This window comes from Brassica napus, chromosome A10 (assembly GCF_020379485.1).
Source record: "Brassica napus cultivar Da-Ae chromosome A10, Da-Ae, whole genome shotgun sequence".
Lineage (NCBI taxonomy): Eukaryota > Viridiplantae > Streptophyta > Magnoliopsida > Brassicales > Brassicaceae > Brassica > Brassica napus.
The window spans coordinates 17,846,303-17,860,129 of record NC_063443.1 but is presented as its reverse complement, the minus strand read 5'-3'; the positions used below and the strand labels follow the sequence as shown (position 1 = coordinate 17,860,129).

The following is a 13,827-nucleotide window of genomic DNA, read 5'->3' as shown; positions in this document are numbered from 1 at the left end:
ATAATATTGTTAGGATAAGAAGCAAATTTACAGCCGCCCAAACTAACATTTGATTGAAAAATGAACCGAACCGAACCAAAGTTAAAATAGAACCGTAATTTTACTCAATTGAACACGAGTCTTGATCATGAACACATCAACTACCAGCAGACATATCACAGTAACGGCTTGTTTCTGTTATCTCACATATAATCTAAATAAACCTCAAGAGTCCACAAAAAGATCTTTTGCGAACAACAAAAAAGAATGACTAACTCCGAGAAAATTTTCGTATTTGGCTTTAATCAAGAGCCATATTTTTTTTCATAGCTTCATAAACAATATACGTAATGCTAGCCGCCGGAACCACTTTGAGAAGATTCGGTAATAGTCCTCTGTAGAAACCTCTCACACCTTCACCTCTCATCGTATTCATAAACTCTTGCTTCATCGTCGTCTCTGAACTATCCGCTTGCATTCTAACAAACATAAAAACAAATCAAACTCGTTTCTACAAACACATGCAAGCAACAAAAAAAAAACACAAAACTCTTGTTTTACCTTGTTCTTACAACCTGTAACGGGTAAACGCACGATGCTCCAAGAGCTCCTGATGTCATCCCACAGCTCAGTTGTATCAACGGACCAGGCTCTGCACAAATTTGAACCCATTTCAGTATTATCATTAAACAATAAAGGTTTGATGTGATCTAACCAGTGTCATGAAGAATGTACGTCCTAGACAAGTCCTTTAACGTTTCATAAGCAGCTAAGTCGATGCCCGCATAAGGAACAATCCCAAGAAGCGAAGGAAAGAGACCCTTGTAAAACGCCCTAGGCCCCTCTCTCACCCATATATCCTTAGTGAGCTTCCACAGCTCCGGCGCCTTCCCACATGTCTGCAGCCTCGTCTTCACCAAATCCATAAGGTAGATAGCCGTCTGAGCCACCGCGCCAGCCATTCCACCGGCCAAAAGCCTCCCGCTCGTCCCAATATCCCCTCCTCCCTCTCCCCCAATCAAAGGCTTCAGCATCTCGAAAGCGCAGAACTTAATAGCGCTCTCTGGAGCTACCTTCATGACGTTTAAACCATTACCTCTGAAGAAACCCGTAAGCTTATCTTCCCTCCATATCTTCCTAACGGTCGAGAGGACACCCGCGTGCCCCCTCTGGACTTGCAGAACAACTTTTAACCGATCCAACGGTGCGGTCGCGGTTCTAGAAACGGCTCCGGCTAATCCTCCGGCGAGAAGTAATCTACTTCTTTTGACGTGTTGGCTTATACCGTCGGGGATAACAGCTACCTCCCCAATGTCTATCAAGCACACTCTCTCCCAGTGATGGTATATGTTCTCGATGGTGGCTTCGTGAGGGTATAACAAAAGAAAGTCCCTCCACTCCTCGAACGTTATCGTTCCGTTGTTGTCCTTATCAACATGCTCCACGAAGCGCGCGAGCTCCTCGTCATCTATCTCAATCCCTATTCAATAAATGTTGAAACTTTACATGACATGACATACATATATACCATAAAGGTTGGAACATTATGTGACATGACACACATATATATCATAAAGGTTGGAACTTTGCATGACATGACCATCCATACATACCATAAAGGTTGGAACTTTACGTGACATGACATCTATATGGAACTTTATGATACATACACGGCCGTCTGATAGCTGTGCTAGGGAGCAGTAAAACATGACCGAACTTAAAAATAAAAAAATACTTAAGAAAATTTCTAAAATAAATATATATATTTGGTTTAAAATTTTAACTTTTTACTGTATTCTTAAATTTATTATCTATAATTAAAAGAGAAACATCAAATATATATAGATAAAATTATTAATTTTTAAAATTATTTTATTACATTGTTATATATATAGTTAATTTTTTTTTTGAACAAGGCCTTAGTATAATTTGAGACGGGCCTTAGTATAATTTGAACTTTACGTGACATGACATCCATAAGAGCACCCACAACCACAGCTCCTTAACAATAAATTATTAACAATAAATTATTATAATAATATGTAGGGCCCAAATATTTAAGAATTTGTGCTACAATTGTCTCTTGAAGTCCCAATTTAAGGATTTCTTTTCTGACAGCCTCTTCACTGTGCACGGGCTCCACCGCCGCGTGGGAACCCGCGATTGGCCAATTTTTTTATTTTTTTATTTTATTTTTAAATTCAAATGAAAAAAAAAGAAAAAAAATAAAATATTCTAAAAGTTGGTGTTAAGGATTTGTTTTTAAGGATTTATGGTTGTGGATGCTCTAAATACCATAAAGGTTGGAACTTTACGTGACATGACATCCATATGGAACTTTATGATATATGACATCCATATATACCATAAAGGTTGGAACTTTACGTGACATGACATCGATATATACCATAAAGGTTGGAACTTTATTGACGTACCGGCTTTGACGAGGGCCTCCCAGAGCTCCTCGGGGAAAATGCAGCCGTGGTGAGCGACGTCGATGGCTTGGAAGATTCGGTAGAGCTCGAGCTCCTTGGCGTCGATGTAGCGGCGGAACTCGTGGTAATCGACGCGGCCGTCTCTGTTGGCGTCGCAGACTCTGAAGAGGTCTCTTGCGTACTTGTACTCGGGAGGGATCTGGAGGGAAGCGAGACCCTTTTCGATCTGGGCGTAGTCTAAGAAGCCTAGAGTGGAGTTGTCAAAGAAATCGAATAAGCTGCGGATCCTCATCTCTCTCTCGTCTGCTCTCTCGTAAGGCTAAGAGAACGTGCTCCATCGTAACGGATGCAGGCTTCTTCATTGCTTTGTTGGGATGATGGTTCTTACGGATCGTTCATCGTATGGCGTATTTATACAGAGAGAGAGAGAGAGAGAGAGAGAGAGTTCCCGTCCAAGACGATATTTTCAGATTCAAAACAGAAACCCAGAAGAAAAGGTATTCACTTTGACTCCGGTGAGTGAGTTTTGGATAAAAGGCTGTGGCTTTAAGCGACGGCCGGTGAAGGAGAATCCGGCGTTAACCGCAAGTGACGACGTTAACAGTTCTCTCTCTCTCTATCTCTTTGCTTCCACGTGCAATCCCAACACGGCACGTGCGATTCAGTCAAATTGAAACCGTGTGCGTGTCCCGGTTTTGGAGTCGAACCGATACGTCAATTGACCGTAAATTTTGACTTGTAGCACATGAGACGGATCTAGAAATTTACAACGGTAGATTAGAGAGAGAGAGAGGAAAATAATGTTTTAAATTTTAGGTGGTTGATTATTTGGTAAGCTACTCGCTTGCTGGTTTTCTTCTCCGGTTTGTAAACTGGTTATCAAGACAATCAGCATTGTTTGTTTATTTAAAATTATGTTGCGCAACAAACAATAACCGACCTTAGCTCAGTTGGTAGAGCGGAAGACTGTAGTCTGTGACAGCAAATCTTTAGGTCGCTGGTTCGATTCCGGCAGGTCGGATTTTTTTAATCAATTTTCCTTTTTTTTTCCAAGTTAGTTGCAATTTTGACATCCCTTTATTATGATCTCTCTAATATTTTGGCTTGTCTGTAAACGGGTTTACTATTCTCTACATGTGTATCTTTCAACACAAGGTGCATGGTTTCACCAACGATTTTCGCACAATCCTCACCGACACCGTGAAGTCGATACACCAATCATTTTATTCGTTATTAAGTTTTCAATAGGTAATGGATCAAGGAGTAAAAAAAATGAAGCATGGTGGATTTAAAAAGAATTTGAATTGATCTATAAACAATAATGGGCCAGAATAAGTGGGAAACTGTAATGGGCTTCTATGTATATACAAAGAGTGTCAGTCGGTGCAATTTGAAGAGTCCCAGACCGAAGAAACAAGCAAAACATACATATATACACTGATACATACCTCTCTTTTTATTTTCATTTTGGTATAGTCGATCGAGTATGCATGCATACGTCTTTGGGCCGATAAGTTTGAAAATGAAGGAAAGGGACGAAAGTGGTTGAGATTCGTGAGAGCTTAGAAGGCCGCAAAAGTTGAAAGGGCGGTGCCAGACCGGCGTGCGTGCGCGGCCACCCACATTTCCGTTAACGTCAACATACATTTCTAGTTATTGATCTTCTCTTATATTCTGACTGTCGGGAGAGATATAATTTTATCATATGTTTAATAATTTGAATTGTTTTGTAAGCAACGGTCGATATCTCTGAGACTCGCATCAAAGAATTTGAGTATTAGTTGTCAATATTGTATTATGTTTGATTGTCGATCACTTGCCATGTGAACTTTTTTTTTTTTGAGAAAGAACTTGCCATGTGAACTTTGTATTATGTTACAATATTTTTGTTATATTATGTTACAATATTTTTGTTAAAATAGGATATAGGGTTTCTATGTGTAGATAACTAAAGACATGATTAACCTCAGTCTTTTAGTCGGAGTTCTTATCTCATGATTTGACACTTTTTGTTTTGTCTTTTTTTTTTATAATTTTTGGTTAAAAACGACTCTATTATTTTTTATTTAACAGACGATACTTAGATTTTTTTAGTTAAAAACTAAGAAAAACTAAGAACCGTCTCTTAGGCAAAGTTAAAAACTCCAGTTAAGAGATTAGGATTAATGATAGTCTAACCACTACTAGTTAGAAAATTTCGCACCAAACATTTGGTGTTATACAAAAACTCTTTGACCAAGAAAAAATTAAACATTTTTTAATAAGAGTATCTCCAATATATGTTTTTATATTTTATTTTAAAATAAAGATCTCTATTATAGAGGTGGAATTGTTCCAATGTATGCTTCTATAATAGAGTTCTTTTATCTTAGAAGAAAATATAAAGAAAAAAATGCTTTTTATCTTTGTATTTAGAAGTGAAAATAACATATTTTTATAATTTTTTTTATAAATAGAGGAACTCTATTATATAAATATATATATATGGAATAAATTCAGTTCTATAATAGAAATTTTTTATTTTAGAAAAAAATAGAAATGAGTTGGAGATGGTATGCAGTAATTCTAACACTATTTACAATATTTTTACTAGTGTATGTGGCTACTTTAATAGTATATTTTATGAGGTCAATGGTCATCTACCGGAGTGGAACAGCAGAGACCGGTTGTATGTAGTACGTGTTTAGGACCAGAGTAGACTCGGCTTCGCGTTCGTGACCACGCGCGTGGTAATATATTAATGCAAGAAATAATATAACGTTTGAAGTACCACGAATGTCTTCAAGTACATATTTTTGTCGGCGGCCGAGATTCATACACCAATAAGTTTTAAGCACTAACCATTTACGGTAATATGTAAATGAAGAATCACAATAAATCAAATTAAAGAAAGGTAAATGAAAAAAGGGCAAAAGAAAGAGGAGACAACGCGTTGGTCGGAAAGTATTCATTATCATCGTAACCATCATTTCAATTGGCATGATGATATGAAATATGAGTCTCTGAATTTCAAAACGATATGATTTCTTTCATTTCTGAAACATATATTCGTTGAATCTAACTCGAAATGGTATAATTCCTCTAAAATTAGTTATTTTCAACATATTTGTAATCAGTTTTTATGAATCTGCATTACAAATTTTGTATATCGTATACCGTAAATAACACATATTTATGTTTGTTAGAATTTTAATAAAACATGAAAGAAATACTTTTTCTCTAATGACGTGGTGGTCTACCAGTTTTCACTAGAAGAAGAGTTGCTATGTTGGTCCAAACCAGAGATCGATTTCTTTCTAGTGCAAAATTATTAGCTTCACATGTGGCCACGCAGATATGAGTTTATTGTTTACGGTCTATTTGAATATCCAGAAAATTTTCCATTCATGAGTTACACCTCGCACCCAAATGTTATGTATGTATCTTTAATAGATCCGAGTTTAACCCTTTTAGTTGTAAAAAAAATATTTTTTTCTCTATTTTAAAAAATAGATGATGTTTAACATAAAAATTAAGACATGCATTTTCTAAAAATGAGCAATAAAAATATAAGCAAAATTAGTTTAGGCAATCATCAAAAAAATTATAAAACATTGTTGGCCATACAATTTTTTCAATAAAACTAAAACTATTATAAAAAAAAATTTTTGGAACTAGAAGAATAACCAGCCTTTACAAGTTATTTTGAAGAGAAGTTTCAACAGTTCATAACTCATTTATATACCACAAACGTGGAATTCAAAGGCGAACAGTCTAGCACGCACAGTGCAAGAAATTAACTGTCGTTTGTTGTCTACGTGGATGTGAAACTACTATTTTGGTTTGCAGAGTCTATACAAATTTGTTTAACCTGCTAACAAAAAGAATTAATATATTATGTATAACAAAAAAAATTAATATATTATGTATATGAAATATCAAAAACTCTTCAAAACATCATTTATTTTGAAACGAAAAAATTAGAAATTAGTAAAAATATATGAAAACATGGGTCAAGACGAATCAGCCTCTTTGGATTGACAAATTCAAGGAGTTGAACAAACCCTTAGCGAATCTGTTTTGGTCAAGTTTTCATACCTGTTACTTCAAATCCAAGTATATATCTTTGCTTTAAAAATTGTAACTAAAAAGTGTTATACTGGTTTTGATAGAAAACCCAAGTACTTTTGGGACCCGAACAATCTTTTTAAAAAGATAACAATGTAGATGTAGTTCCGATAGAACATTCAAACTACAGTACTGGACGGTATTGTGAAAAAAATAAGCGTGATTCTTTATAACCTGATCCGATATATACAAGGGCTTCACAGCGAACCAATTTTTTTAGCATTTATCATGTGATATGACATCCTGTAAACTGAAGATTTTTATCGTTGATTTTATATTGCTTTGAACACCTACCTTATACACGATAGATATATCCATTAACGTCAGAACTGAGATTCAAATCAGTGAATAATTTGTACGTATGCATGTGCTTATATGAGACTAATCCAATAATTAAGGGTGGCACTTTTGTATATAGCGAATTTATTATAGTATGAAACTAAATCCAAATCCAAGGGTTGTTAACAAAGAACCCCAAGAAAATTCTTCAAAGAAGAAATAAACAAAATGATCAGAAACAACACACATGCATAACGAAAATAGAAAACACTCAAGGAACATATGATCTTCTCAACAAGTCGCTCGAAATCCCTTATTACTTTTATGAGAATCTCAAAAACCTGAACTGGGAGAAGAATCCCCAAAATGCCAAAATCTGGCGTAATCTTGTTCTTGTTGTTGCCTTGAAGATCCACCAGAAGATGAAGAAGTTGTATTAGATATCGACTGATGATTATACATTGAACCTCCAGTTTCCCCACCGGCCAAACTATAGCTTAATGCATCGTTACTGTTTCCTCCTTGCTGAAGATATTGGTTATAGTAGTATTGGTTATAATATGGCACGGTTTGTGGATTGGTCTGCGGATTTGAGTAGTACATTTGATTATTAGAAGAGTGATAGTTTGGTAGACCGGTAATGGTACTAGTGGTACTTGCTAGCTGAGCTCTCTCAGGGAAATTGAGTTTGGCTTTGCTTCCTTTGAACTTAAGAGCTGCTTCATCATAAGCTAAGGCCGCAGCTTCAGCGGTCTCAAATGTCCCGAGCCACACTCGAGCTGCCTTTTGTGGATCCCGAATTTCGGCAGCCCATTTTCCCCATGGCCGTTGCCTTACCCCTCTATAATGCCTCTTCCTCAAGTTTCCTTCATACGATCAACAAGCGACATATATAAGATACTAACATATATAGGTTTGGTAGACTTCTCATTTATATGTTTATTACCAACACTACAAGTAAATTGCAATAATAAGATGAATACACTCGTCGTCCAGAGAAGATATATCCATCGATAATTGTTCAAAAAAAAAAGATATAACCATCGATCGCCTCATGTTAATTTTTTTTGTCAACCATACATCTGGCTCATGTTAATTATATCAACATATACTAACATATACTAGATGTTAACTGCAATAAACATGCTAGATGTTAATTGCAATAAACATGCTAGAAAATTCAGATATATGCGCACATATATAGTCTTTCTATATACCTTGATCTTGAGTAGGAGGAACATGTTGGATAGGATCTTGTTGATTATACTCTACAGGGTGATATTGATTACTATCATGAGTGCTGCTTTGGTTTCCAATGACTTGAGTCAAGGCTGAGACCATGGCACGTGTGTCGTATTGGGATCGGGCTGATAAGAAAGGGAATATGTTCTCCTCATCATCGGCTTCTTTCCTTTCATCCGATTCACCTGCTCCAAAGGGCATCATCTTTTTTTAAATCTCTTGAATCACTTATTTTTTTATTAGGAGGTTTGGATTTGGATTAGATCTTAGGGTTTCAGGTTTTGTATTGTTTCAAATTGAGTACGCTTTGAACATTAGAAACAAAGAAGACGAAGATGAGTTGGAGAGAGATTCTAGTTAGGGTTTTGGAGTGAGCAATTTTGAAGGTTTTATAGAAGCATTTTTGTCTATGTGAACGTAGACGAATAAGCGAATAATAAAACGTCAAACTGAAGTTTTGTATATTCTTTTTTAACTTGTTTATTTTTCTAGGTATGATAATCTTCGAGACACGTAAAAATCATTTCACTTATTTGAGAGTTTTTGTTATTAAAACTGTAGAGACGCGTGAAAAGGCCTTTTTACTAATAAGTTATGTGTGAATTTGAACAAGTTATGGAATGGATATTATAAAGATTACCAATAAAGCTCTAACAGAAGAACTATAAATAAATATGAACGCTATACAAAGATCCCATATGATATTAAAAAACAATAAAGAAGGGAAATGGATGCATGTTACATATTCGTTGCTGGTTTCTTTTCGGGAACACATGTATGGAATCGAAGAAAACACAACAACCAGAACATTTTTCGATGGTTTTTTTAAAATACAAAAAAACATAAAATATCTTTTGGGTGTAAACCGATACTCTGAAAAATTGAAGGAATAAGAACATTATATGATAATATATTTCTTTTCGTTATTGGTTAAAATATACTAAAAAGAGAAGTGTACGTGTGATTATTTTTTTTTCTTTCCGGAAGTGCGATCTAATTGTTTCTTTCTTGGGAAATATTTGGATAGAAATCGAAAAAACAAAATTAGTTATATATCCAAGAGATGTGTAAACACTGATCACTAACTCAAGAGAAAACGTGTGAATTGACCATGTTGTTTTGGAGTAGATCTCTTTCTACTAACAGATATAGGAAGATGCTTTCAAGTTTCATCTATATCTTGAAATAATTCAGTACTGTACACTCCATATGTAGCTAGGAAAAAGGTTTGAATCCAGTGATCAGCACAAAGTTTGTATATGCATATATATTTAAACCATAAAATTTTTGAAATTTCGGTTCATAATAATATTTTTATATATTCAGAGTTAGCCTTTTAAATATTTAATTTAAGGTAGAAATTATTTGATAAATATAGTAGATGGGTATTTATATATCTATTTTTTCGTTTTTTTTTGTATGTTCAAAATATATCTATTTTCTTAAAATGGTGTTACGTGTTTGCCCTAGTTACATTCAATTTCCCGAAGTTATTTTTATTTCAACGATCAATGTTTAAAGCTAGTTCGGCTTCGAAAAGTCAGCACCTAGATCCTAACAACAAAACAAGAAAGTCAACAACTGAAATATATTGACCGCTGTACAGTACTTGATTTGAATATTCCCCAACCCAACTGGTAGTAGTTTGACAAATAATATCAAATAAAAAAAATCATCTGTATTCTGAAATAAATAAAAAGAGAAAACAAACAAATCAAAGAGTTGGAACTTGGAAGTATATAAAATTCGACTTGGCATACTGGAAATGGAAAAATTCCAGACAAATAAATATATTATAAAAAAAACGACAGCGTTTAGAGCTGTGTATGTACAGAAGAGGAGTAGAGAATGCAATCAAGAAGCAGAGGTAGTGCTTGTAGTGGGAGTGATATTACGGTTTTTCATGTAGGCCAAAAACTGTGAAGGCAATTCCGCTAGAAGCGCTTCTACCACTGACACCTCTCCATCTGCACTCACATACACAAAAGACATTGGTCAACCAAAAACTGCTGCGCCTATCTTTCTAAAGCCCAAACACATATCAAGAAGACAAGACTCCTCACATTGTATGTCTCTTAATGCAACGAACTGGACTATATCACGTGACGCAACGCGACCGCTCGAGCTTTCTAGCCTCTCTCCTTTGTCTCCATCTAGTACCTCCATTTCTTTATAGTCAGCTCCTCCTACTCCAACGATGAGGATCGATAACGGGAGATCTGATGCACTGACCAATGCATCTCTAGTTTCTTGCAAATCTGTTATTACTCCATCCTATTATAATAAATAAAAAAAACACATAGTTCAGTTTCCATTGTCTTTCTTTTTTTTACATAGAAAAAGAACATAAACTCACAGTGATTATCAACAAGACGTAGTATCTCCGTGAGTTCTGAGCGAGTGACTCGCTTGCTATCGTCGCAGCAGCGTTGATCACGGGGCCAAAGAGAGTAGGCCCTGCAAAAGAGACGTTGAAGAGAGCTCCATTGTATGCATTCATGATACCTTGTATCCCATCTACCTGATAAAAACATTTTGAATTTGTTACTAAGTTATTAGTTCATGTAAATATTGAGTTTTGAGTCAGATCTGTTCCACCAGACCTCGCAGTAAGTACTGCTTCCGTTGAGGTTAAAGCAATGAGACACTGGAATGTCTATAGGACGAGCTCCAAATCCCCATGCTGGAAACCGTTTGTCAGTGTCATAGAACTGCAACACTTCTCCCACTTCAACTATTGCCTGAATACAAAGAAACAAGGATCACACACACACACACACACACACACACACATAGTCACAATAAGTTGAGCAGAGAGTAGTCCTTACTCTCTGGTAGGCATTTAATCTTCCTGTAGGGTCAATGTAATGCAAGGAATCTGGTAGGCGAGGGTTTCCATTTGAAGCTAATGAGAGACAAAAGGATTAGTCTTAAGAGGGAATCTATCCTTTTTGCCACAGTGTAAACTCATTACCTGTGAAATCAATTGCGACCATGAAGTTCAACTCAAAACCAGAAGCCAAGTATTCTAGGAACGTATGCTGAACGGTTTCAGTAAACTTGTCAACGAAAATCTGACTCTTCAACGCCTGAAACAATGTCAAACAGCGTTAAGATTGTACATTCGAACTCTTGTTATTGTGTTGAACTTGAAGGAACCATACCTTGTCTTCATGTTTATGTCCAACACCAGTAGGTAAGAGAAGATTGATTCCTTCGCCACTCACGTGAAGCTTTTCTAAGTCTGCAAGTGACTTCTGAACTTTTCTGGCAAAACCAAACAAGATTCATCTCTATCTTCTTATCCCCAAACTAGACAAAGAAGGAATCAATAATAGTTTGTGGGTTTTACCCTATAAGACTGTGGTTGCCATTGCCATTGAAGTCTAAGCACTCTATCACCAATGGACTATCCTGCAATGATTAACATAAGGAGAACTGATTACACCTTCATGTTCAGACAAGGTAAAGTATAAGAAACGTTACCTTACTCCCCACTTGTTGAACACTAAGAAAGACTGGTTTCCAAATCGGATTGGGATCATTCTTCAAGACTTCGGTTTTAGAGACTGGGATTGGAGATCCGTGTTCTACCATCTTAGATATCGCCAAAAAAGGGTCCTGCCACAGTGAAGAAAAACACACATGTTTATTCTTTTATGTCTGAAGTGAGTTCTGGTGGAAGAGTATTGGCTCTTACACTTTTAGAGAAGTTATCCTTTGATTCCAAATTCAAGCACCTAAGAACTATCTCTGTAGTGGTCTTGGAAGCTAGAGACTCCTCAGCATGGACAATAAGCTTTCCATGGTTTTGTGGTTGGGTCTGTGCAGCAGCAACACTTTCTTTACGCATAAGTTCTAAGGCAATCGTCCTGTTTGATTTGGTGATGACCTGCATAGTTTATCAGAGTACATATACCAAATGAATCAATATTTACTCTATACCGAGGTAAGCACTAGAAAAGATCCCACATTGAAAATATGAAAATAACCTAAACTAATATATAAAGGACTGGGGCCAATCCAATTACTGCGGTCCTAAAGTGGGATCCAGATGGAAGATAAGAAAGAGCCAATGGGCATCATCCTAACCTAAACTAAAACAAATAAAACAAGGTTCAGCAGTGGATAGATAGATAAGCGACTTGGGCCAATCCACTTACTGACATTATTGGTCCAAAAACTGGGATCCGGTTCGAGATGAGCCAATAAGAGCCATCATTTCGAAGGGAGATCCTAACCTAAACTAAAAACAAATAAAAGAAAGTTCAGCAGTGGAAAGATAGATAGATACCTCAGACAATGCACAAGTTGCCTCGCCGAGAAACTGCTGTTCATCGAGCTTCAGCATCTGAAATGAAACTTCTCAATCATACATTGTAACACTTTCAAGTAGAACATGAGAGCACAATGAGATTTTTATCAATTACCTCCTCCCTTGAGTTTTGGTACTGAGTGTCAATATCATACACACGAAACCTGCTCGCAGAAGAAGAAGAAAAAAAGGTCATTAAAGTGGGGGAACTTGATCTCGTCTCCTTAAGTGGTTTATTAAAGCTAACTTACAGCAAAGTCTGCACAGCCTCGAACTGATAACTGATTGTAAGCTTCTTAATCCACTTAGGATTCAGAGAATTCAAAACAACTTCACTGCGGAAGAGTTCAGAAAGTGTTCCGTCTCTTCCTTTTGTATAAACAACCACCATTGCATCGCTCTGCATTTCACACAACCCACAAATTATATAACAAGGTTTCAATGAAAGATCCTTTTTAATACATTTTTATTACAAATCATCAATTTAACTGTCTAAAGAAAAACACTTTGAAAGTAGAACGAACACCTTTGAAATGACGTCACGGTCTCGCAAATTGGAAGCAGAGAAGGATAACTGCGAGCAGCAAGAAGAAGTTGACAACTATGAGAATTCAAAATCTTGGTTCAAAGGAAGAAGGAAAATATAGGGACCTCGATCTGAGAGAAGAGGCCGTTGAAGCCGCGAGACTTGAGGTAGTAGTCAACGGCGTCGTTAGGAGAAGCGTAGCAGCCGACGGAGGAAGTAGTCCCGCCGACACCGACCATTCCACCACCACGACCACCACCATCGGACCAGCAGCTTCCCATAACTCTCAAAAGCTGGATCAACAATATGACGGCGAAGTTCACAGAAGGAGATTTGAGGAAGAGGAGGAAGAGGGAAGAGAACAAATATCTGGAAAGAGGGGGGGGACCCACTTGTGTGTTTTCCAAGTGGACAGAGAGAGATCTGTCTTCAGTCTTGACTCCATTCATTTACTGCCCCCACCCCTTCTTTCCTTTTTTAATTATTATTAATTATTAGTATTATTGACAAATACAGCCTATCATTATTATTGCGAAATTATGGACAACATTAACGTATTTAATTATTTTTTCTATAATTACAGAACTTAAAACTAGGCGTATTAAATTGACTGTGAGAGATGAGTTAGATGCAACCGTCACGTGAGGATATTTACTACAGTGGATTTTGACACATCCAAAATGGTCCTAGTTTTATTATCAGATATATAAGCCGACGTTTACAAGATAATTTTGTTATTATTAGTTCTATTCTATGGGGGAGAATAAGCATTTTCTTTTCAAGGAATATGAATTTTATGACATCATAACTTATTGTTCTATAATGCGGTGTGGCTGGAATTTAAAAAAAAAAGTTAAATAAAAACGCAACTTTAAGAGGGACGTGAACAATAATAAGACATGATTTTTACGTAATGACCAATTAAACGCTTTTGCCACCGGAAA

The 13,827-nt window shown here is 36.3% G+C and overlaps 2 protein-coding genes, 1 non-coding gene and 1 pseudogene across 3 annotated transcripts; 1 reads left to right on the top strand and 3 right to left on the bottom strand.

Moving 5' to 3' along the window:
- Positions 1 to 211: 211 nt before the first annotated feature.
- On the bottom strand, positions 212 to 4,313 carry LOC106419098 (annotated as a pseudogene).
- On the top strand, positions 3,350 to 3,435 carry TRNAY-GUA. The gene is given in 2 exon segments: positions 3,350 to 3,386; positions 3,400 to 3,435. It is a non-coding gene; the product is annotated as a tRNA-Tyr (tRNA).
- A 106-nt stretch (positions 4,314 to 4,419) lies between the features above and the next one.
- Positions 4,420 to 8,841, bottom strand: LOC106419240 (ethylene-responsive transcription factor ERF115-like). The gene is made up of 2 exons (XM_013859999.3): positions 8,018 to 8,841; positions 4,420 to 7,666 (listed from the first exon to the last, which is right to left on the bottom strand). The coding sequence occupies exons 1-2, from the start codon at positions 8,244 to 8,246 to the stop codon at positions 7,134 to 7,136; spliced, it is 762 nt and encodes a 253-aa protein (XP_013715453.2). The 5' UTR covers positions 8,247 to 8,841; the 3' UTR covers positions 4,420 to 7,133.
- Positions 8,842 to 9,614: 773 nt separating this feature from the next.
- On the bottom strand, positions 9,615 to 13,347 carry LOC106418996 (protein BONZAI 2). Its single transcript, XM_048742539.1, has 15 exons — positions 13,009 to 13,347; positions 12,884 to 12,931; positions 12,609 to 12,757; positions 12,473 to 12,521; positions 12,337 to 12,393; positions 11,743 to 11,934; positions 11,529 to 11,663; positions 11,395 to 11,456; positions 11,207 to 11,309; positions 11,017 to 11,131; positions 10,871 to 10,947; positions 10,646 to 10,783; positions 10,399 to 10,563; positions 10,106 to 10,316; positions 9,615 to 10,009 (listed from the first exon to the last, which is right to left on the bottom strand). Exons 1-15 carry the CDS (start codon positions 13,330 to 13,332, stop codon positions 9,897 to 9,899), a joined length of 1,938 nt encoding a protein of 645 aa, XP_048598496.1. The 5' UTR covers positions 13,333 to 13,347; the 3' UTR covers positions 9,615 to 9,896.
- Between the last annotated feature and the right edge of the window lie 480 nt (positions 13,348 to 13,827).